This window comes from Ixodes scapularis, unplaced genomic scaffold (assembly GCF_016920785.2).
Source record: "Ixodes scapularis isolate PalLabHiFi unplaced genomic scaffold, ASM1692078v2 PGA_scaffold5__190_contigs__length_132052651, whole genome shotgun sequence".
In the NCBI taxonomy this organism is placed as follows: Eukaryota; Metazoa; Arthropoda; class Arachnida; order Ixodida; family Ixodidae; genus Ixodes; species Ixodes scapularis.
In genome coordinates this window covers 120,824,092-120,845,316 of record NW_024609880.1, presented here as the reverse complement: position 1 = coordinate 120,845,316, position 21,225 = coordinate 120,824,092, and the positions used below count along the sequence as shown (strand labels likewise).

Below are 21,225 nucleotides of genomic sequence, written 5' to 3'. Positions count from 1 at the left end.
TGGCAAGCCCTCAGCGAGCAGCCAGCGGAGAGCACGTGACACTGCAGCAATCCTGACGTAGATTATCTCGGGACGAACAAAGCTGCGGCGAGGCTGACGTCGAGAGGATGTCCTAAATAAAATTAAAAAAAGCAGTGAGTGCGCAGGCGAGCTTGTGGATGTTAATCATGATGTAGAAACCCGAGACTCTGGTAAAGGCGGGGAAAGTTTGTCAAAGAAGAAAGACAGAAAGGCGGACGAAGCACACCAGCAATCGGGCCACCGCCACAAAGCTTATAGCTGCTTTTGCATGAATTTTCGGTAACGGGTTATTCTTCTATAATTTTTTAGAGGGACAGTAGCGACGCCCGGGACACAGAAAAAACTGTCTCGTGGAGAGGGGAATTCCTTCTTCCCCTCTTTTCTCGTGGTGGCCGGAGACTAGACAGTAGGAAATTGTGCTTAGTTCGACGTGAGCGCGTTGGTGAAGTTAAATAAAAACAGAAAGAATAAACATAGGGAGGCAAAGAACAGACCGTTTTTCTCCTCCGGTACGGTACCCGTGAGGAGAACGCCGCAGCTGCGCATACGCACCTCCAACCTCGTCTGCAGAGTTCAAGGTCTTGTGGCGGATTACGGAGCGCTACCTGGGTGCTTAGCGGGCTGCCGAAACGGTCCACTAAAACTTCCTATTGATATTCACTGGCGCGCAAAACATTTACGTAAGTTAAGGTATAAACAGCCTAGGTCTAACGGTCTAACTGCAGAAGCCATGAACTTATCCCACAGTCAATTGGCCAGCCGCTTTTCTTCAACCCTCCAATAATTGAATTTTTCCGCATGCGTCATAGAGGGATAATGTTTTGCTTGTATTTGTAACTTTAATTTTCTTGTAACTCCCAAAATAATGTAAATTTTCGAAAAAAAAAAAACATCCTTTTTTCCAATTTCCATCTTCTATGAAGTCTGTTTCGACGCAAATTTCGAACCAGTTCAAAAATGAAGGGAGGACCCCTTTAATGTAATATCGTTAAGGTTGACTTGTGGGTGGAAGCGACGCAAGGATATAAAATGAAGTAATTCTTGAAGGTCACTTGTCAAGGTAATGCTTGTAAGAATTAACATTGCCCTCCTACGTAGCACCGGATGAAGGAAATCTAAAATGACAACAGACAGGAAATGCAGGCAGCCACGCATTCTCTCACAGGAAGGACAGCTGTCTGTACAGGGATGTGGACTTCAAAGTAAGTGGGCCCATTTTGAAGTCGGAACCCTTGCGGCATTTTGAAGTCCATGCCTCGTTTCGAAGAGTTTCCATTGGAGATTTTAGCAGCAGCCGCAGCCATGTCGGGGGAGTTAAGGGCCCAACGTCGATATGTATGTGACACCATCAAAAGGCGATCATGCATACAAAAACTTCGGGGTGCCTTCAAAATGTCTGACCAATGATTGGTGTAAGCAATGGTGGCGGCGCACTGGCTGTCGACCTAGCATACAACGTCACACTCAGTCTGCACCGACCGACAAAGATAGAAATGCGCCACACATCCCTAAAGTTAGAGACGGCGCCATTAAACGGGTTTTGGCAATGGTCACCATTATGCTTCCTTTCCAGCATCATACGACCACGAAAGCAAGGGATAACACTGACCGGTTGAAGGCGCATTTCTCTAGCAGCTGTGGCAGCCTTTCAACTTTTTTTTCTTCATGCACCAAACGGCATCAGCTTGTTTTCGTAGCCTGCCCGAGTTTCTTCACGCCATTTCTAGACCCTAAGTGTCGAACGCGGGCGCCATAGGCGAGCAACTGTCGCATTTCTGCAACAAATTACAATTTTAGGCCTTATCACGCCTGATGAGCACAGGTATGAGTTTAATGGATTAAACGTATACAATGGCAGAGTGAGCTCTCCCAAACGCGACCCCTCCAGATCGCATTGACATACGTAATGCCGAGCTATCCCTTTGTGAACGCCGGGCGCATGATATTAAGCTCCGATTCTGGCATGCGTGCCGCTACAACGGCGCCATCTGTGCACGGGACACGTGCGTGATCGAGTAATGACTTGCTTCCCGTATCAAGTGACTTTAGTTCCCTCTACATAACGTAGCAGAGTGAGGCATACAGGTAGTATACGGCTGCAAAGATAGCCTCGGAGGCGACAACTTTTGCGTAGTCAGGACTTGGTATTTCCCTCTGAATTGAAAAGGATGGCTGCCGCCACCTATCGGTCGTGGGCAGAATCGTCTCATCATGGCGCTTCAACTGAAAATAAATAAAACTAAAAAAATAATCAAGAATAAAATAATCAGACAAATTATAGATGACAATTCCGCGAGCCGAGCCATCAGCAATGCGAAAGCTTCACTAAACAAAAACCGTCGTTAATTAAAGGGGGTAGGAATTTCATCGAACAGCATTTATCGCCTTTATTTTTTTGCTTTTTGTCGCATCGCGTGACATTCGCTGTAATTGTCTACTTTTAGTGAGAACTCAAAGTACCATTGAATTCTGACAAATCTCCTGTACTCAAATATGAACAAAAAAAAAAAAGCGTGCGCTTTTTGACACGTATGGCGCCCTCTCTGAATAAGTTTAACAAGCATAGACGTCGTTCAATCTCTTTCCGACAGCTGTCACTGCGTCATTGAGAAAGATCAGTTTTGTGTGTTTAAGCTGCACGGTTTTATCTAGACCTAATTCCTCGCCGCTAATTCTCTCCTTTCATTAGTGTGGTGACACGTACATCCACGTCAGCCAAACCACAGGCGCCATCTCCTAACCTCCTTCCCTTTTTATGGCATCTAAACGCTTTTTGAACTGAACTGTATTTCTAATTTTCACATTCTGGGATTTGAGACTTAAAATATAAATATTTGAATTGGACAACTAAAACACTTATAAAAAGAAACACACACAAAAAAACTTCCGCTCTTTACGCAAAGTTGCAGTTTTTTACAAACTACTTTTGGTGCGTTATGTATTTTAGTGGACACGAAACACAATACTCTCGTAAGCTCCAATGGTGAGTATACTTAGGCAAAGTGCTTTCTTTCGGGGTGCTTGGTGTGTGACGTTTTTTGGAGCGGACGGGACGAGGCTAGATTCGGCATGAGCGTAAGAGAAGGTAGAAGGGAATAGAGGAATATATTGCAAACTATGAACGAGTGCTCCGGTTGCTAAAACCTCCGCGCCGTCGAACTTGTACAAAATAATTTATTACACTCCCATCAGGTACAGGGCGGTGTGAGAAAGACGTTTGCATATCGGCACTTCGGTCAATGAGAAATTCAGAGTTTAGAAATATTTCACCGGAAGATTTCGACAGAAGAACATTGAAGTGCAGTATAGACCAACTCGTGTTTACAAACAAACTGGAGCGCCCTTAGCAAACGCCACCGGCGCCGCGCATGCGCGATGGAGTGTGGGCCATTGAAATGCGACGTTGTTGGCATCGGTGTGAGTCCTCGTGCTCTTTTTCGCGTTGGAATTGTTAATTCTACGTCTTCCTGGCAATGTCTCTACTTGAGCGGCCCGAGCGAAATTAGTGAGGCTCGTTACACAGCAAAACTTGGCATGAATAATGTGACATCCGGCGATTCATTCCGCGTGGACGCCGCAGAATGGACACCAAAACCTGATTCGTATGATGAGATTTGGTTCTCTATTTTCAGTCTCGACTTCGCTTGGGCTGCAAAAGCGGAAACCACACTTGAGAGGGTCAATGTCGATACTGAAAATCGCAAGCAGAATCGAGCCAAGTGAATCAGGCATAACAAGGCGGTGATGGCCACTGGTAACAGTGATCAACATCTCCTTGTGCCTGCTGTTTACATCCTGCCTGCTTACCCCAACCAACCTTCAAACTTAGAAGTCGTTTGAGGCCTGCACTTACTTCTTATCGCGATTACCGGGCCAACGTTTGGTCTGCGGCCGGTGTGGTCTGAAAGAGCAGACGGCAAGCAGAAACGTTTGAAAGAGCAGACGACAGTTCGAACGATCAGGCGGCCATTTGAACTTGAAGACGCACTGAATGTAGTCCGCAGGTGGTCTGTTGAACTTGACGGTTTTCTTGTGTTCATGTTGGAACAAACCAAATAAATCTGATGACCAGAAGTATCCTTGAATTCAACCCAAAGTGCTTCCCGTCCAAGCAATCGTGGTCCGACGGCATCTAATTTTCTCTTTTCATGGCACATATCCAGGTTCTCGGACGAACCGAGCACATGAAAACTGACCTTCAAACCTTTCTCGACTCTTTTTGTACAGCCCCAGTCGAGCTGTTTTGACGAGAAGGCAGGTTTTTGTCTGGTTTCCTACAAAACAACGCAGAAATGCACGTCCCGCATGTTGACTTCCGCCAACAGCCCCATAACGGAAGTGCGCTGGAAGCGCCATGACTGCGCCGTGACTAAACAGAGTTAAGTTCGTGCATATCTTGAAATATCATAGCTTTCGTGAGCCTAGATTATCTTAGGTGTTCCCTCACAGTAAGTCCTAGAAATGTTTTTGCCTTTATTTACGATATTGTCAGTGCTATATTAGAGATTGCTATTTATATATATATATACACACAGGGTGCCCCAAATAACTTGCACGAAACTTAAAAAAAAAAAAAGAAACGCGCAGCGACAGTGAGATTAACTGTATGCTGTTTGCAAACGTTTGTGAACGTGCAGAATTTTCTTTTCGTGCGCCTGGTTATTTAGTTAATTAAGACTAAGTAGTTATTTATTGTATTTTTCGTTGAAGAGCCGAGGTGTCACTTGGAGAGCTCTGGAGCGGTATTGAGAAACACCCAATTAAAATGGTTCCTAGATGATTCGCTTTGCAAGCTTCTCTTTTATTAGCCTATAATTAAAGCCCGCAAAAGTTCCTTTCCTTTAATGAAAATATTTAAACGAACTAACAGGCAAGTCGGTTACAGATAACAGAAAAAAGTCAGTGAGAGAAAGTGTTGTACAAGCTCCTCCAAGAAAGGAACGAAATTTCTTATCTCGTTCCTTCACCGTCTTGGAACGTGTTCCCGTTACAAGTTACAAGGGTTCGAAAAGGAATTCGTTCCCGTTACATTTCTAAGATGAACCGTGTCGTTAAATTAATGGCGCAATTTCGTATTTAACTCAAGTACTGTGCTATATAATGCGTAAATAAAATAAAGCAAACAAGTGAAAATAAATGCACGTCAAACTACGTTTCAAATTGTCAGAAGCAATAGTGTTCAGGCGAGTTGGTTAGGAAACATCGCAAAGTAAGGGTCACATTTGTTCCAATTCTTTGTATTCGACTATCTTTCGGACACTGCCCAATACCTTGAAATCGGGTTTTGAAATAGGCGATAATGATAAAGCGTACAGTCAGTGAGAAATTCAGAGTGAAATGGAAGCTCCTCTCACCTCTCTCCACTTTAGAAGAGCGAACGCTGGAGAGCAAGTAGCCTCATCTCAAGCGTTCGCTCCGCTGATGAAGAAATCGAAGGGAGGAGCTCCCACTTCGCGCGTAACCTCTCACCAACTACAAATTTCTACAATATAGTTAAATAAATTTTAGAAAAAATATTAAAAAAAATTGCACACTCACAACGTTTCTGAAAAAAAAAAAAATTTGCACACTTACAACGTTTCTGAAAAAAATTAAAGAAGGAACTCCTTTCATTTTTTCTGAAACGTTGTGAGTTCCCGTTGCAGTTCCATTGATGCAAGATGGAACGGCGGAGTTCTTTCGTTCCACCAAAATAAACGCGTTCCAGGAAGGTTGTTCTTTGGAACGCTGTTTTGTCAACACTGGTGCGAAACAGAAGGTCTTGTAAGAGAAGACAGAACAAAAAAGCATTCCTTTCTGGAATGAATAAACTGCACATGGAAAGATTTTAGTGATTCATGCTCTACAAATATCAAAATGTCATTAAATTCCTCATTTTGTAGAACACAAATACTTCATTCTGGTCCTAGAACGTATCGAAAGGCAACCGTTACAACGAACAGACGAAACAGACCACAGGCACGGAGTAGACGTAGTCTAAACCTCACGTAGCCGATCGAGCCGACCGAGTGTCAAGCAGATGATGAGAACAGCGTCGGTGCGCAAAGCAGTCTGGGAATGAGTTATTTTTCAGGATTCGCTGTTGTGCATGATGTCAAGCCGGGCCCTACGGCGTCGAACTTGCAAGCGGGGGATTCATTGCCTGGCAGCATAAAGAAGGAAACACACCCACCCAATTTGAAAAAAAGGAAGGTGGGAGAGCGTGACCTTTCTAACCGCGCACAGCTGAGTTCTTCTTTTTGCAACAAAAACAAAAAAAAAAATTTTAATTCTTCCAAGAATCACGTAATCGGTGAAACTATATAAAGCGAACACGTCTGCCGATATTGCAACTACGTTTGAGAGATTTCCAACGATGCTCGCCCTGAAACATTTTGTGTTCTGTCTAAGCGTTTTTGCGGCGTACGCCGACGTAGAGTTCCGAAGTTGGGAGAGACCACCGGACAACAATCCCGACCTGAACAGGAAAGGCCTTGGCCCGATGCAAGATGCATGGGAGGTATGATTTATTTTCACCGGGGCTATCCATTTTTGTAACGATATTAGCCATCTGCCTTGTCATGAAGCGATTGTTGTTGTAGTCGAGATCCTGTTCACATTAGTAAGGAGATTGCTTCCGGATGACCTTAGGAATACATGTGCCCGAATAATGCCCCTGCTGAAAACAAACCCCATTGCGTAGTAAAACGATTGCGGTCAATTGCCTCAAAAATTTATATCCGGAGACCCTTAGTTACAATTTGTTTTTATTTTTATTTTTCATTAACGTTTTGCGCTACGTCTAGGCTAAGTCTGAGCCTTCGGAAATGTGTAGTTTTGAACCGTTAAAAAAAACACACCACACATCAGCTTTGTTCTTTTTTTTTTTTGCAGCGGATGGGTGTATTGTTTTTTCAGGTGGCACGAATTTCCAAGGACGATAAAAGAAAACGTGATGACAAGAATTCTAAGTCAAAAACGAGCTGAATGAAGAATACTGAATGAGGCTAAAACAAAGTTCACATTAACTGAAGGGCGTGTTTGTATCATTGACTGGCAACAGAAAGGATAACGCAAACTCGGGACGTAGTCCCTCGTGCCGAGTTTCTTTTCTTCTTTCTGTTGCCAGCTAAAATACCGCCGCCATTGTTCTTACTTAATATCAAAATTGATTGTTCGTTCGTTTCTTCCAACAATTTTGTTTATTAATGTTACTTTTACAGGCACGCGCATTCATTGTAAGCCTTTTTAGTATGCTATTTAGTCCCTCATCGGCTATACACTGGTCACTTTTATTCTTCTGGAGAATCAATGAAATGTTTTCACTCATAGAGGACATGGACGAAAGTGCAGCGTGCACTGTGACGACGTTCATCACAATTTATTATGAACGCAACAAAATTTTGTCTGATAGTCTTCTTACCTTTAGCTTAGCTTTGAATAAAACTGTCTTCACACTACGGCTTTATTCATACATACAAAACTAATCCAGAGGACAGCATTTAATTTACGTAAAAAATTACAAAAATATTACTATATTTTCAGACAATCAAGGCTACGGCGAACCAGACCTATTATCTCATTTATAGTAGCGGATTCGGGGCCGGGGCGTATTACAGAAATTTTAGATGCATCCAAGGGCAAACAACTGACCTCAATCAAACATTGAAGAGCGCTAAATACACATCAAAATGGTACCACACAACATCTAAAAAAATGTAAGCATTTCCATTGTTTCATAATGTCCTCAACATAAACGGTTTATTAAAATGTCTAACCATTTATACATGGCATTTTGGTGTCCACTGAACTTTCCAAAAACCGATAATTATCCGCTTAGGATTTCTACTGAAGTACGATAGAGTGCTTGAATAAGTTTATTCTTTAGTCACTAACTTGGTATATTTACTATTTCAAACCGTATGCTGGGGCTTAAAAATAAGATGCATACAATTATGCATACAATAAGATGCATACATATTATCAAAAAGCTTTTGATAATAAGATAGGATTATTATTATGGCGAAATAGTGACATCGACTTAGTCCCGCATATGCACTTGCGCAAAGCATATATGGGATTGCCGTTATAAATACACATGACAACAACTTATTTTGACGATAATGTACAAGCTGCGAGAACAAGCAAATCCTTATTATACGTGGCAGGACTAAAAAAACATGTAACAGACGACGATAATAATCCCTGGAGAAGGGGAACAATTAAGGGGGACAAACGACAAACACAAATCTCGAAAACACCAAAGAAGTGATAAAACCCGTCTGCTCTACTGACGTCTAACTCCTGGTTAGCTCAGTTATAAGAGCGCTCCACTTAAAATCGAGAGGTCTTTGGTTCGACACCAGGACAAGTCGGATTTTTTTCGGCCGAGCACCAGTCACCAAGCTGTGTTTTGGAAAAATGTGTTTTCCCTTTTTCTTCATTGTTTCACTTCTCCAAGAATTGTTGTCGTTATTCTTGTCCAGCTCGCTTGCACCTTTGCATTGATTGCATTTTTACCAGGTAACAGACACCGCTTTAGTCAATAAAAAGGGAGGCGCTTCGACAAGCCAAATACAGTGTGGAATGTTCGCAAAATGAGCAACAAAAGCTGACAAGCTATATGCTCTCACAAAAACTATATCTCATGCGATCTTCGGGACATTAGCATCATGTTACGTGGTATCTAACGAACAAATAATAAAAAAATATGCAGATCAGTGACTCGTGCTGAATCGTTTATTAATAACGTTATTTCTTCAGCATGTTTTTCATTATATCTTTTTCAGAGACCATATGGAGATGAAAATGGCTCGTGATATATTCAAACGTAGTTTTTGACTCCCGAAAATGATTTTATTTTGTTTATAAAGCTCATAAACAAGAAATAATGCGTGTAAACGTGGCGGGACAAGTGTAAGAGGCCCTATGGAGCACCACAAGCGCGTGTTACGTGCGAGCAATTTTTATATAGCGTTCCACGCGGCGGCATGTGCTTCCAGAACACCTCTGTTTTCCTGCAATAGACCGATCCATAGCCTCCTTTATACTGACAAAGCCTGGCAGATCGCCACGATATGCAGCCGCCGAAAGTGAAAAGGTAGAGCGGCAGACAAGAGGCATGTAACGCGCGCCCCGCTGCGGCGAGTCGCCGAAACGCACTTGTCCCGAGCTTGCAATGTCCGCTTCTGCTTCTTGCGTTCCTAGGGCTACCGTTTCTTTTCTCGTCGGGTTTGAAAACCATGTTTCGGGTCCTTGCCGCTGAAAAACCTGTGCGCTGACTACAGGCTCCCTGGGAAATGCTCTCTGCTACCAGATTCTCCCGCTCCAAATCTGCGACCGGGCACTGAGGGTGCTAGTTTCTGTTTCCCTCGAGGAGGTAATAAGCAAGGCACTCCGTTCCTCACCGAGAAGGTGTAAAAGTTGGCTCCGTCATCGAACTGCCAAGCGTTGTGAGTATATAGGAGGCTATGACCGATCTCACCAGCCAGTTTGACTAAGCCACCATTCTCGCAATGCATCGAGGGAACTTTAGTCTTTCAGTACGTGCCCGAACCTGGCTGGAGCTCTGCACGTTAAGGTGGCTTCACGCATGGGCCAAACGCCTGGTGAGATGGGTCTGTTCCGTTCGGAGCGCTCATAAGATACATTGGAAACGCCAAAAGGACAAGGCGGTGTGGTGCAGTGGTTAGCATACCTGACCGGTATTTACGAGGCTACATGTTCGAATCATGACGCCCTCTGGGATTTCGTATTTTGGGCAGCTACATAACGATAATTTCATCAGATCAGTACTGTTCATTTTGTATAAAAATTTCGACATACGATCTTCGCATGATCTTCAATAACATAGTGAGTATAGGACACAAATCGCTTTATTATAAGTGCGCGCTAGGTCTGTATCTTGATTGTGTATCGGCGTATGCGCCGTGAAAGTTCGTGTGTTTCTCGCGCACCTCGTACGTTTCGTTACCCCCGAAACAGAATCACGTGCTTTTGTTTTTCACTGTTCTCAACCAACGTCACCATCTGATTGGCGCTCCCCCCTCGGTGCGTTGTATTGCGCGAACGGCGCATTTTGGAACACTTGCCCGCCATACTAAGTCGATAAGTCCGACTTGGTACAAGCGAGAGAAAACACGCCCCCTTCCCCTAAAATATTGCAATACTGCTGCATGAATGGAAAAAAAAGAATAATGGATGTCGAATAATTTGTTGATTTGTGGCCGGGTGTGGCAGTTACGGGAGGGACGGTGCCTTGTCATTGGGAGCACACATAAGTCGACAAAACCAGTTCCCTTCCGCTGCTACAGTCGGCTTCAGCACCTTGGTCAACCGCCTAGTGACTCGATAGCACGACGCAACCTCCGGCGACGCTAATCTGGAAAAAACAAATTACTGCGCTCGGTTCCCATACCCACGGGAGACAAGGTAGTACTACTACAAGTGGCGTCACTCATAATACGGGTTGACAGTTGAGGGGTACTGCGACCTTCAATTCTTTTAATTTTTTTTAAATAAAAAGTAGCGCGGAAGCAAAAGTGGCTTCATGTTCTATATTAGCTAGGTGACACGGGCTAATTCTGGCGGTTAATTGGCCAAAGCCCGAAAATTGTCGCAGCGCGCCTGTAAGGTGTACAATCTTTAATCACTAAAAGCACAGATGTGACCCTATCGATGGGGCCACGAAAGCAAACAAAAATTAGTTTCATAGGGCACGAGAAAAACAAAAATACGTCAAAACTGCACACACCGCTCTGCACGAAGAAACCGAAACGGGCCATTTTCGGAAAACAGACATAAATCGCTGGCTCCCAGAGGGAGCTGGCTACAATTGACAAAAGTGAGATATTAAAGCGTAAAACGATGAGGAAGGAAACACGAGGGAGACAGGAATTAGCGCTCTTTCCTCTGTCCCTCGTATCATCATCGTTTCGCGCTTCAAAATCTCAATACGTACAACCAACTAGCCCGCCAGACGATCTTAATGAAAAAAAAAGATCGCACGAAATAAACTTCACAATGGCAAACTGTGTTATTTATACCTTCTTAAATATAACAATCTTCGCATACGTGGCACGTTCATAGAATAAGCATGTGCAGAGTTTTTAGGGCTAAGAATCTCACGGTACTTACACAGTTTCCAAGAATAGTCGGCTCGCTAATATTCAAGTGCCTGTGTCTATTTTATTTTGGATGGTATTTTTTTTTTAATTCAACATGCCTTGTTGTATTAAAGGGACAAATAGCTGTTAACTTTTTTAAAAAAATTCTAGCTACGCGTTCGTACAGATAAGCATTAAGTCTATCACATGTTGCTGAAATAATTTTCGTTAGTCTGAAAATAGGCAAACTGCTAAATGTTAGCTTGACGTCGACTTTTGCTTACCCCTCATATCCCTGAATTTTGAATTTTAAATGGACTAAATATAAAATGTCTAAAATATTTAACCGACCTTATTATTTTCGCGTAAATTTACACCAAGTCTCTTGTATGTAAACAAGATTTCTACAAATAGTAATTCATCACTGCTTGTGCAACAGAAAATCAAGTACCCAATATGTTCAAGCTGTAAAGCAAAAGGATTATAGCATTGAAAATGCTATGCATCTGGGTACGTATCATATTTTTTTGTAGTAATAATTAACGCTAACATTGCCATCGCGCGATTTTTGGCAAGCGCTGTGCGCGAACCAGTTGTTGCCGGGACGCGCACCATAAGTTCTGGAGCTATTTATGAATTTATTAACCACAGTTTTATTGCCGAGTTGCTAAAGGGCCATCCGCTGACTGACAATAATGGTCTTAAGTTTTTATTGTATCTCCGTTGATTTAGTTACCCCTACATATGTGAAATGCTGAGGTAGCGCGCAAGTATTTTTTTTTTTTTATATTTGCGTAGAGGGTGGGTTTCGCTGTGGTTTACTATAGTAGCATGCTTATTTAAATAACTTCTGTAGATGCAGAGGGGTTAATATTAATTTAAATAGACGCCACTGAGCTGATTTCTATCCAACTTTTGGTGGTACACTTAAAACCGGTATAACCTTTCCAGAAGCACGATGTCGCTGAAAATATGCCAGTCCCTCACACCACCAAAATGTTCCCATTCAAACCATCATTCTGGTATGAGGTGTAACATTTTGTTACTCATGTGTACCACTAAATTGAAATGATTCAACATATTTTTGCTATATATGTTGCTGTGTTTGTTTTCAGACTGTACCCATGTTCAGTTATATACAACCCATGAAATAGTTACGCTTTTTTTTCTATGACATTGTCCTTCCATATGTTATGAAATTATTCTTGTAGGTTTGATTATACATGTATAGAAAGGCAATGTCTAATGTACATTTGAAACTTTTCTCGCATTACCCGGAAGCCACTAAATGTTCCCAGATTACCTAAACGTGCAAGCATTTTTTTTTTATAATAAAGTCGCAGCGCAGCACTTGAGAGCAATAAAATAGTGGATGTCTGCGATTAAAGCAATTCGTGTTACCGTCTAGGAGTTTTTGTTCGCGGGTGCTTGACGTGCGCGCAGCGGTGGTGGTATTTTTTTAATTACAGTTCCTTTTAATCTTCGCAAGCTGTCGCAGGACTTAAGTATTGTGCTCGGTTTGACTCTCCTGCTTTAAGACCTCCCCAATTCAAAGCAGAGGCCTAGCGCATAAAGAGTCACTTTTGACAAACGCGGGCAAGCTGGCGCTCCTCGCATAATTTGAGACGTACCATTCTGGCTGGAGTGCTTCTTCAGCGAGCGCACAATTCGTAACAACGGTCTCGTGTTATCCTGTAAGTTAAAGTGTAAGCGGATAATCGATTAGTGTTAATTTCTTGAATCCTTCTTGTATTTACTTCCATTCCCTACGTAGTCTTCGTGTAGGGTATGGGGAACAGAAAGTATATAATACTAAAACCTGGGGTAAGAAGCTATTAGATATTTGTAGTAGACAGAAGAAAAACGAGTGGCAGTTAACTTCTAATGTAAATGCTGTGCAGAAAGCCTTTTTATTTCGTTGTTATTCGGGCCGTGCACGTGAAAGATTTCCGCCACCAACTTCCACGAACCAGAAAGCTCAATGGCGTCTTTACCTCGGTACATTGGTTAGACGGCCTTAGTCTAAAGGCTCTGTTATACTTCAACGTTTAGCGAAGCGAACGCAGCGTTGCGCAGAACGTAGTCATTTCAGTGGACGGCGTGCAGGAACTTGATATCTGCGACCAATGAATGTCTGTGTGCGCTGCGCTTCGCTGCGCTTCGCTGCGCTTGCTGCACTTGACGTCGGAGTATAAGAGGGCCTGAAATGACCAGCGCAATACATTATTTGAAACGTTCACCACAGCAACATTGGCCGTCGCCATTTTTTGAGCAGGGACCGTGGGATTTATTCCGGGTACTCGCCGAACACTGATGAAGCACTCGTCTTCAATATGAGCTCAGAACACGTGCTCAAAAAACGGCGTACTAAGATAGTTGACCATCAGCTATAAGTGTGCAAACTTTTATAAGGGTTCTATCATTCTTGGGTGCAAACCCATTTTCTTTGCTCTTTACTTGTTTTGTCTAATTGCTGACACCCCTTTATTGTTGACTGCAATTTTAGCTGTGTGTGACATTTATTTTCTCACTTTCGACTGTGTTACCTTATACGTTAATGCCACACGCCAGGTTCTGCCTAAAACCCGTTCCGTGCGCACGGTATTGAGCTCACAATGTACCACTTAATTCAAAAACAAAAAAATACATTTCTCTGATCTTTTTCTCCCAAGACCAGCCTCAGCGTAAAGCCACATCAAGAAATGGATCCTGCTATAATCTCGATTTCGACTTTCTATGTGGAATTAAACCCTGCCTCCTACATCACAAGGAATGTTGGCGAGGACCCTGGAGTGGACATTCTGAAAAATACGTGTCATTCGACAATTCCTTTTGTTATATATTGAGGTCACTACGAGGTTCTTACGGCGATGACAGTGAGTATAACGAAATGATAACACATACCACGGCAAGTTATATTAAAAAAAAAAAAACGCTTTCGAGTCGCAAAAAGAAAGCTATTTCATTTGTTAAATAAGTTGGCTCCCATTCACGCTGTGAAGGTGCTTGGACAGCGAAGCTGTGGTATCAGCTGCAAAGATTGCCCACTGCACGATGCACCAACTCATGTTTACAAACAAAAGGGAGCGCCCCTAGCGGACGCCACCGGCGCCGCGCATGCGCGATGGTGTGCGGCCAAGAAGCTCGCCGTCGCCAATAAACAAACCATTGGAATGCGATGTTGTCGGCGTCGGTGTGAGTAGCCTTGCCCTTTTTCGTGTTCGAACTGTTGATTCTGCGTCTTCCTGGCAACGTCTGACTACTTAAGCGGCCTTAACGAAATTACCGAGGCTCGTTACACCGTAAAACTTCGCGTGAATAATATGACACGCGGCGATTCATTCTGCGTGGCCGCGGCAGAATGTACGCTAAAGCCCGATTCGCATGATGAGATTCCGCTCGCAATATTCAGTCGCGACGTTGCTCGGGCTGCAAAAGCGTGAACTGTAGTTGCGATGGTCAACGTCGATACTGAAAATCGCAAGCAAAATCAGACCGAGTGACTCAGGCCTAACAAGTGGGTGATGGCCACTGGTAAGAATTATCAACATCTTGTATCTACTGTTTACATCGAGTCTGCTTACCAACCTTCAAACTTAAGTCTTTTGAGGACTGCACTTACTTCGAATCGCAAGTACCGGGCCAGCATTTGGTCTACGGGCTGGGATCGTCTAAAGGCCGGTTCAGACACTTGCGTTTGAGTGCGTTTGACTGCGTTGCGGCGAAAACCGAAAGCGAGTCACCGGCACATCTGTGCATCGTATGAAGCGTGGAATCCAATTCAAGGAATCTTCTTGGCACGCGATATAAGCAGCAGGGATGTCCTGGTGCCTCGCTGCCGCAACGCTGTCAAACGCAGTCAAACGCAACTGTGTGAACCGGGCTTAGTAGAGCAGACGACAAGCAGAAACGATTGAAAGAGCAGACGACACTTGGAACGATCAGGCTTCCGTTTGAACACGAAGACGCACTGAACGTAGCCTGCAGGTGGTGCGTATGACTTGACGGTTTTCCGGCGTTCATTTTGGAACAAAACAAAAAAATCTGATGACCACAAGTATCTGTGAATTCAATCCAAAGTGCTTCCCGCCGAAACAATTGTGGTCCGACGGCGTCTGGTTTTTTCCTTTTCACGTCACATATCCACGTTCTGGGACGAACCGTGCACATAAAAACTGACCTTCAAACCTTTGTTGACACTTTTGGTACAGCCCCAGCCGCGTCGTTTTGACGAGAGGGCAGGTTTTTGTCTGGTTCATTTCACAACAACGGAAGAATACACGTCTCACATGGAGACTTCTGCCCACAGCCCTAGACCGGAAGTGCGCCCGACGCGCCACCACCGCGCCGTGACGTAACAGAGATAAGTTCGTGTATATAAGACCATTTTATGGGAAAGCATTAAGTGTCCTATGAAGCAAAAGGCCGGCGTTGCCTGTAACCGCCTGTAGCAGCGAAACGACAGCTAAATTCCCTTAAACAGCGACCGGTCATGTGGCTCTATAGCAAGGGCGTCATCGTTGCTGAGGAGCCAGCCGAACTACTGGCGGCGCAGCGGGTTGGTGGGGGGGGGGGGGGGGGGGGGGGACGCGGGTATGCGTAGTCAACCGGTACTTTAAGGTCGTCCTAGACGTGCTCTGGTCGTCGTCCTAGGCGTCGTCCTCTAGGACTTGTTCTAGACGTTGTCCTAGATGTCATCCTTAAGGTCGTCCTGGAGGTCGCCCTAAAAGTCGTCCTAGTTCTTGACATCGTCCTTCAGGTCGTCAACGTCGTCCTCTAGGCATCATTTTCAACGACGTCCTAACGTCGTCCCCTAGGCGTAGTTCTCAACATCGTCCTTGAGGACGTCGTCCTAGACTTTCATATGTGTAGAAACATTGCTCGAAAACATTTCACCCGCAAGACTATTACTCTCTCCGTGCCTGGTGGATTGCCCGAACCACAAGAAACGTGTGAACCGCAAAAAAGTAGACGCTTAAATAGGATCGAATGGCCCCTTTAAATGGATAAATAAACGTTTCGATGAATCAATCAAACGGATACTACAACGAAATTTGGACGCTTATTTCTTGCTCTATTCGCGTTCAAGGGAGCAGTATCACATCAGACACACTTATCTCTTGTTCAAAACGACAGAAAAAAGAATTTTAAAACAAATTGAACGATTAGCAAAGAGCACCTGGTGGATGACACCTCGTTTGTTATGCTTGTCTAGGAACCTTCACAGGTAGTGACGATAAATAAGGAATTGTACTAGACCGTTTCCGCAGCCCGCTAAGCACCCGGATAGCGCTCCGTAATCCGCCACAAGACTTCGGACTATGCAGACAACGCTGGCGGCGCGCATGCGCAGCTGCGGCGTTCTCTTCACGGGTACCGTAGCGGAGGAGAAAAACGGTTTACTACAATTTCCTAGTCTCGCCTCCGGCCATCACCAGAGAAGAGGGGAAGAAGGGACTCCCCTCTCCCCAAAATTCTCTTTTCTGTGTCCAAGGCAACGCTATTGTCCCTCTACAAGATTATAGAAGAATAACCCATTACTGAAAATTGACATAAAAGCAGCAATGGGGTTTGTTGCGGTGGCCCGATTTGTGGCGTGCTTCGGCCGCCTTGGTGGCTGAAACGGCTTTCTGTCTTTCTTCTTGGACCAAGTTTCCCCGCTTTTACCACAGCCTCCGTTTTCTACATCATGATCAACATCCACCAGCTCGCCTGCGCACTCACTGTTTTTTGTTTTTGTTTTTTTCATTTAGGACATTTTCTCGACGTCAGCCTCGCCGCAGCTTTGCTCGTCCCAGACAATCTACGTCACAATTGCGGCAATGTCACGTGCTCTCCGCTGGCTGCTCTCGGAGCGCTTGCCTGAGTGGGCGTTTATAACGAAAAATACAGTCGTCAGGCTCAAAATACAAAACTGCGAATGTCATTTATGAATATTGTGGATCATAGTCAGCCTATTTCTGAACACGACGGCTTGATTTCAAATTTCGTTGAAGTATCCCCTTAACACAGCTGATTGAAATGTAGACGAAACCTTTAACTAGCAATTCTCTATATGAACGCCAAAATAACGCAGGAGTTCGAGATCTGTTAAAATGTTTCGAGTATTCTTGTAAACAATCTTGCCTCCTCCAAGATTTAATAGAGTACAGCCGAATTCATCTCGTTAAATCTCCAGCTTGTTGTCTGTGTAGTACCTAAGGTTTCTAACACTGGTGACATAAGCAAGTTCAACAGGTTTGCGAAGACGGTCCGACCGGAAGTCGCTTGGAACAGAAGTGGCACTTAATGTTTGTAAACAGCAAAAGGGTCTATACCAAATGATTTACCAAAAGAAAAGTCAAGAGGACACTTCAGAAGCCCCCCAAAAAAGTCATTTTTATACAGTTTAGTTTTGACACGCGTGTAAAAAAAAGTAAAAAAATTGAAACAACACTGACGGCGCGAGATTAACTTTTTTTTCTTTTAATTTTGCGCGGAAAGTTTATGACATCACGGAATGGTCATACGCTCTCTCAACCTGATCGTGATGGTCAAGCCGATCCAACACTCTTCCACGCGCCCGAAATGCCGAGACAGAATACAAGCGGAAAGGAGGCGACTACCGACTCAATCGCGTCTCGCACCGTCGATATTGCTCTAGATGTCTTGTTTCCTGTAAGATAATTTTTCGACACGCATGACCCAAACTGACTGAAGTTTCTTTTTTTTTTTTTTTCTTGAGGACGACGACACAAAGAAGTTCCAGAAATCCGATTTGTGAGTCAAATACAACTTGGCTGTTATAGACCACTTTCAAAAGTCACGTGACGATTATTAGAGGTTCGGAGCCACTGCACAATGGCGGAGCGACTGCTTCGAGGAACGTGCAAGTCATTCCATAAGATAGCGAACGTCGGAGCGCGGCCGACACTACGAGTCGACGAGCCAATCAAAGAGCGTCGAAAGGGCAACGTCGCTGCGATTAGCACCTTTTTTAGTGGGTGCGTTTTTTTTAGTGTGCCGTGACTTCGAGGTTTTAGTTGCCATTTTGCAGGGATTTCACAGCTGCCAACAGAGTGTCGTATTTTGAAAGGGATCTATTCAACATCTTGGTTTAAAACAGCACGACAAAACAAGGACAAAGTAAAGACGAGACCGACTACAGCACTGTCTTCTGTCTCGTCTTTACTTTGTCCTTGTTTTGCCGCGCAGTTTTAAACCAACAATCTCCATGAACCGACTAGCCCAGATATACATTTCAGCGATATATTCAAAGTCGTTCCACCCTTAATACAAACTCAAACATTTTTCGAGTCACGTGGCGTCCAGGAACCTACAACTAAGCGTTCAATGCGTGCAAAAATGTGCCAAAGGTCGGGATAATTCATTGAAGCAAAGGGCGAAAAGTGCAAAACTACTCCGACTTAACAAAATAACGCTATAAAAAGATGGACGTTTCGCTATCTATACATGTGGCATCTGCGAATAAACTGACACGAGTGAGGCGAGAGCCCTCTTGTACAAAAGCGAAAGGCCAATAGACCTTCCAGCACTTATCACCCAGGCTAAAAACCGAGTCATTGGAATGTGGACGCATACGCGGCGTCTGATATTCCGCAGAAGAAAGCAACTGCGCGCGCTCAGAACGCGTTCCACAACTTGGAATGGCAGCGCGCAGAATGTGATTAGTGGAAGGATCTATACACATTTGCAAGTACGAGCTCTGGGCGCCGCCATCTTGCTGCTGGTGTGGATAAATTGTCTAATAGCCAAGCATTGCTGAGGCGTACGCGCAGTTTCCAGACTGGCGCCAAGACAAAGCGTTTTCAGTCCACAATGATCAGAGTAGCTTTTGAAGTGCGGCTGCTTGGAAACGTCCTTAGGATGCGTCGCTTTTGGGGAGGCAGGCAGGTTTGCACACTACAGCGATGTTCGCGGTATGCTGAAACTTTTATACTCACACCAGGGTCTAGAGCGACCCGTGTGAGATCAACCGTTCGTGACTACTGTCAAGCACTCCAAAAGGTCAAAGTAAAGCGAAAAAAAAAAAAAAAAAGCCGGGAACTGAAATTGCCTAGATTCAAAGACAGTACCCACTCAGCCACGGACCTGGCAAAGAATAGCAGTTCTAACGCTTGTGTAGCTACCATGCTCGTCCAATGCTAAAATTAAAACATGTTCCTATTGTGTGTTTTTTTTCCTCGACTAAACTAGGAAAAAAAATAAAGACATAAATGAAGTACGTAATCAAGGTAGCATAAGGCCGGAAAACAGAACTGGTTATGAAATATATATATATGAATCTCCTGGTCCGAAATTCATGGGCCATGATGCTTGGAGATCTGAATTCGGTGCCACCCGGCTACAGAAAATTCGTTGCCACCCGGCTACAGCTTCTGTTAAGAAAACCTGATATGAAAAATACGACAGTCGATTGGCATAATGTGGTGCAACGCCCCTCATACAAGGATAGAAACAGTTTTCGTAGCTGAGACCAGCGGTCAATTCGTTTGATCTTAGTATTCTATTTTTACTTAGACAGAAACCAAGGATAAAAGATTAGGCTTCGGTTTTTCTGATAATAGGACCAGCTCATTATCTTAACTCTACTTGTAGAAAACTATTCAACTGAGAAAAATAAAACTCCTTATTGCTTGTAGACCGGGGGAACAGACGGCAGCCATCGTGCTCAAATTTTGTTTTGATATTAATAATCGGTGCTATATCGAAAGTGCGGCTTTATAAACTCGATCGGATTATAAACACCACGACACTGGTGATGTAGGGTTGCATTTGAGAACGCAAAAGCTCGCAAAAAAAGCTACACGGGGTAACATAAATGTTAAACTCGCAAAAAAAATTCAATTGAAGTGCTCATTACCCTACGTTTGAAAACATTTGTAAACGATTACACTGTGTTTGTGAAAATTGAACCTCATTTTTATTTTGTTCCTGCGCAAAGTTCAGAAGGTGTTCTTTCGTTTTTTCTTCATTCAACATGCTGAAGTTGGGCGAACTTGTAATTATATTTTTGCCTTTAAAACTTGTTTTTAATTTTTTATCATAAGCGATCTTTTATATCGTAAAATACCCTTTGTCTTAAAATATCGCTTTGTCTTTCTTTTTCAGCTTGTGAATTCTGGCTTAGGGAAGATTGGGTAAAGAAAAATTTTTCGGTTCCCGAAGAACACAACGACGAAAGTGAGAAAAAAGAGGAGGAGTCTGGGAACAAGGATAGGACAACGTATTCGTACGATTCCTTATTTAAGAAACTTCCGTCCAGCTGCCGATACGCATTTCTTCTTAACTGCGGATATCCGGAATTTCGAATTTATGACAAGCAAATCTGCGACAAGATGAATGAAGAAGAAAATGGTGCATCAGGTGACACAAACGGAATTCACTAACAGAATAATGTCAGCAAATACGCTTCCCGGGTCTGTATCGAACCTTCCGCTCCAACCATCAACCACGTGCTTTTCGAGGTAGTCTTTGGTTGCTCCGTGAATGTGAACCGGAGCAGTATCTGAGGGAGTCATGCAAACACTAAAAAAAGGTATTTTACAAGAGCAGGAATCAGCGCGACACTTTGCCGCCTGATATCTCGAGAAGAAATCTTACTGCCTGCATTTTCGAAAACTAAGGCTAGTGATAAAAAAGCATACTTTAGCACTGAATACCTTTGAAAGAATTGGTGTCGGTCTTATAACAATAAAAACGTGTGAAAATGTTGAAGCATTTTTTTAATTACTATTTGTGACTTAAAAAGAGTTGGTGTGATTAAAACAAGGGGGCTGCGCTTCTGCGGCGGTTGACGGCGGACTACGTCCAAACATCGAATTGCAATAACATTACTCGTCTTCTACGAAGGCAACATGCCACGGATTAAGTTAGGAGAAAACTTATAGAGGGTCAGTGGCGCAGAAACTTGGGGGGGGGGGGGGGAGTTAACGCCCCTCTGCCCCCCCCCCCCCTCCCCGAAAGCCGTTCTTTTTCTTTTTTTTTACTTGTTCTCTTCTTCCTAGACATTGAAGTTTGGTAGGGTGACCAAAAAGAAGTAATTTCTGCCTGATAGTTTGGAACGTTTTCCGAAATTTAGTCTGCTTAATTCACTCGCTATCACCATCGGAGTGTGAGA

General features: G+C 43.7%; 1 protein-coding gene across 1 annotated transcript; it reads left to right on the top strand.

Annotated features, from left to right (window-relative positions):
* Positions 1-6,376: 6,376 nt before the first annotated feature.
* Positions 6,377-20,494, top strand: LOC115330403. The gene is made up of 5 exons (XM_040222446.2): positions 6,377-6,520; positions 7,546-7,718; positions 11,545-11,615; positions 13,778-13,981; positions 20,217-20,494. The coding sequence occupies exons 1-5, from the start codon at positions 6,377-6,379 to the stop codon at positions 20,492-20,494; spliced, it is 870 nt and encodes a 289-aa protein (XP_040078380.2).
* Positions 20,495-21,225: the final 731 nt, after the last annotated feature.

Bases quoted from the DNA above. Each gene is read 5' to 3' on its own strand.
- LOC115330403 (XM_040222446.2), top strand. From the start codon at position 6,377: ATGCTCGCCCTGAAACATTTTGTGTTCTGTCTAAGCGTTTTTGCGGCG. The intron at 11,616-13,777 runs GTACGTATCATA...TTTTCTCCCAAG, and splicing joins TGAAAATGCTATGCATCTGG to ACCAGCCTCAGCGTAAAGCC. The intron at 13,982-20,216 runs GTGAGTATAACG...TTTCTTTTTCAG, and splicing joins AGGTTCTTACGGCGATGACA to CTTGTGAATTCTGGCTTAGG.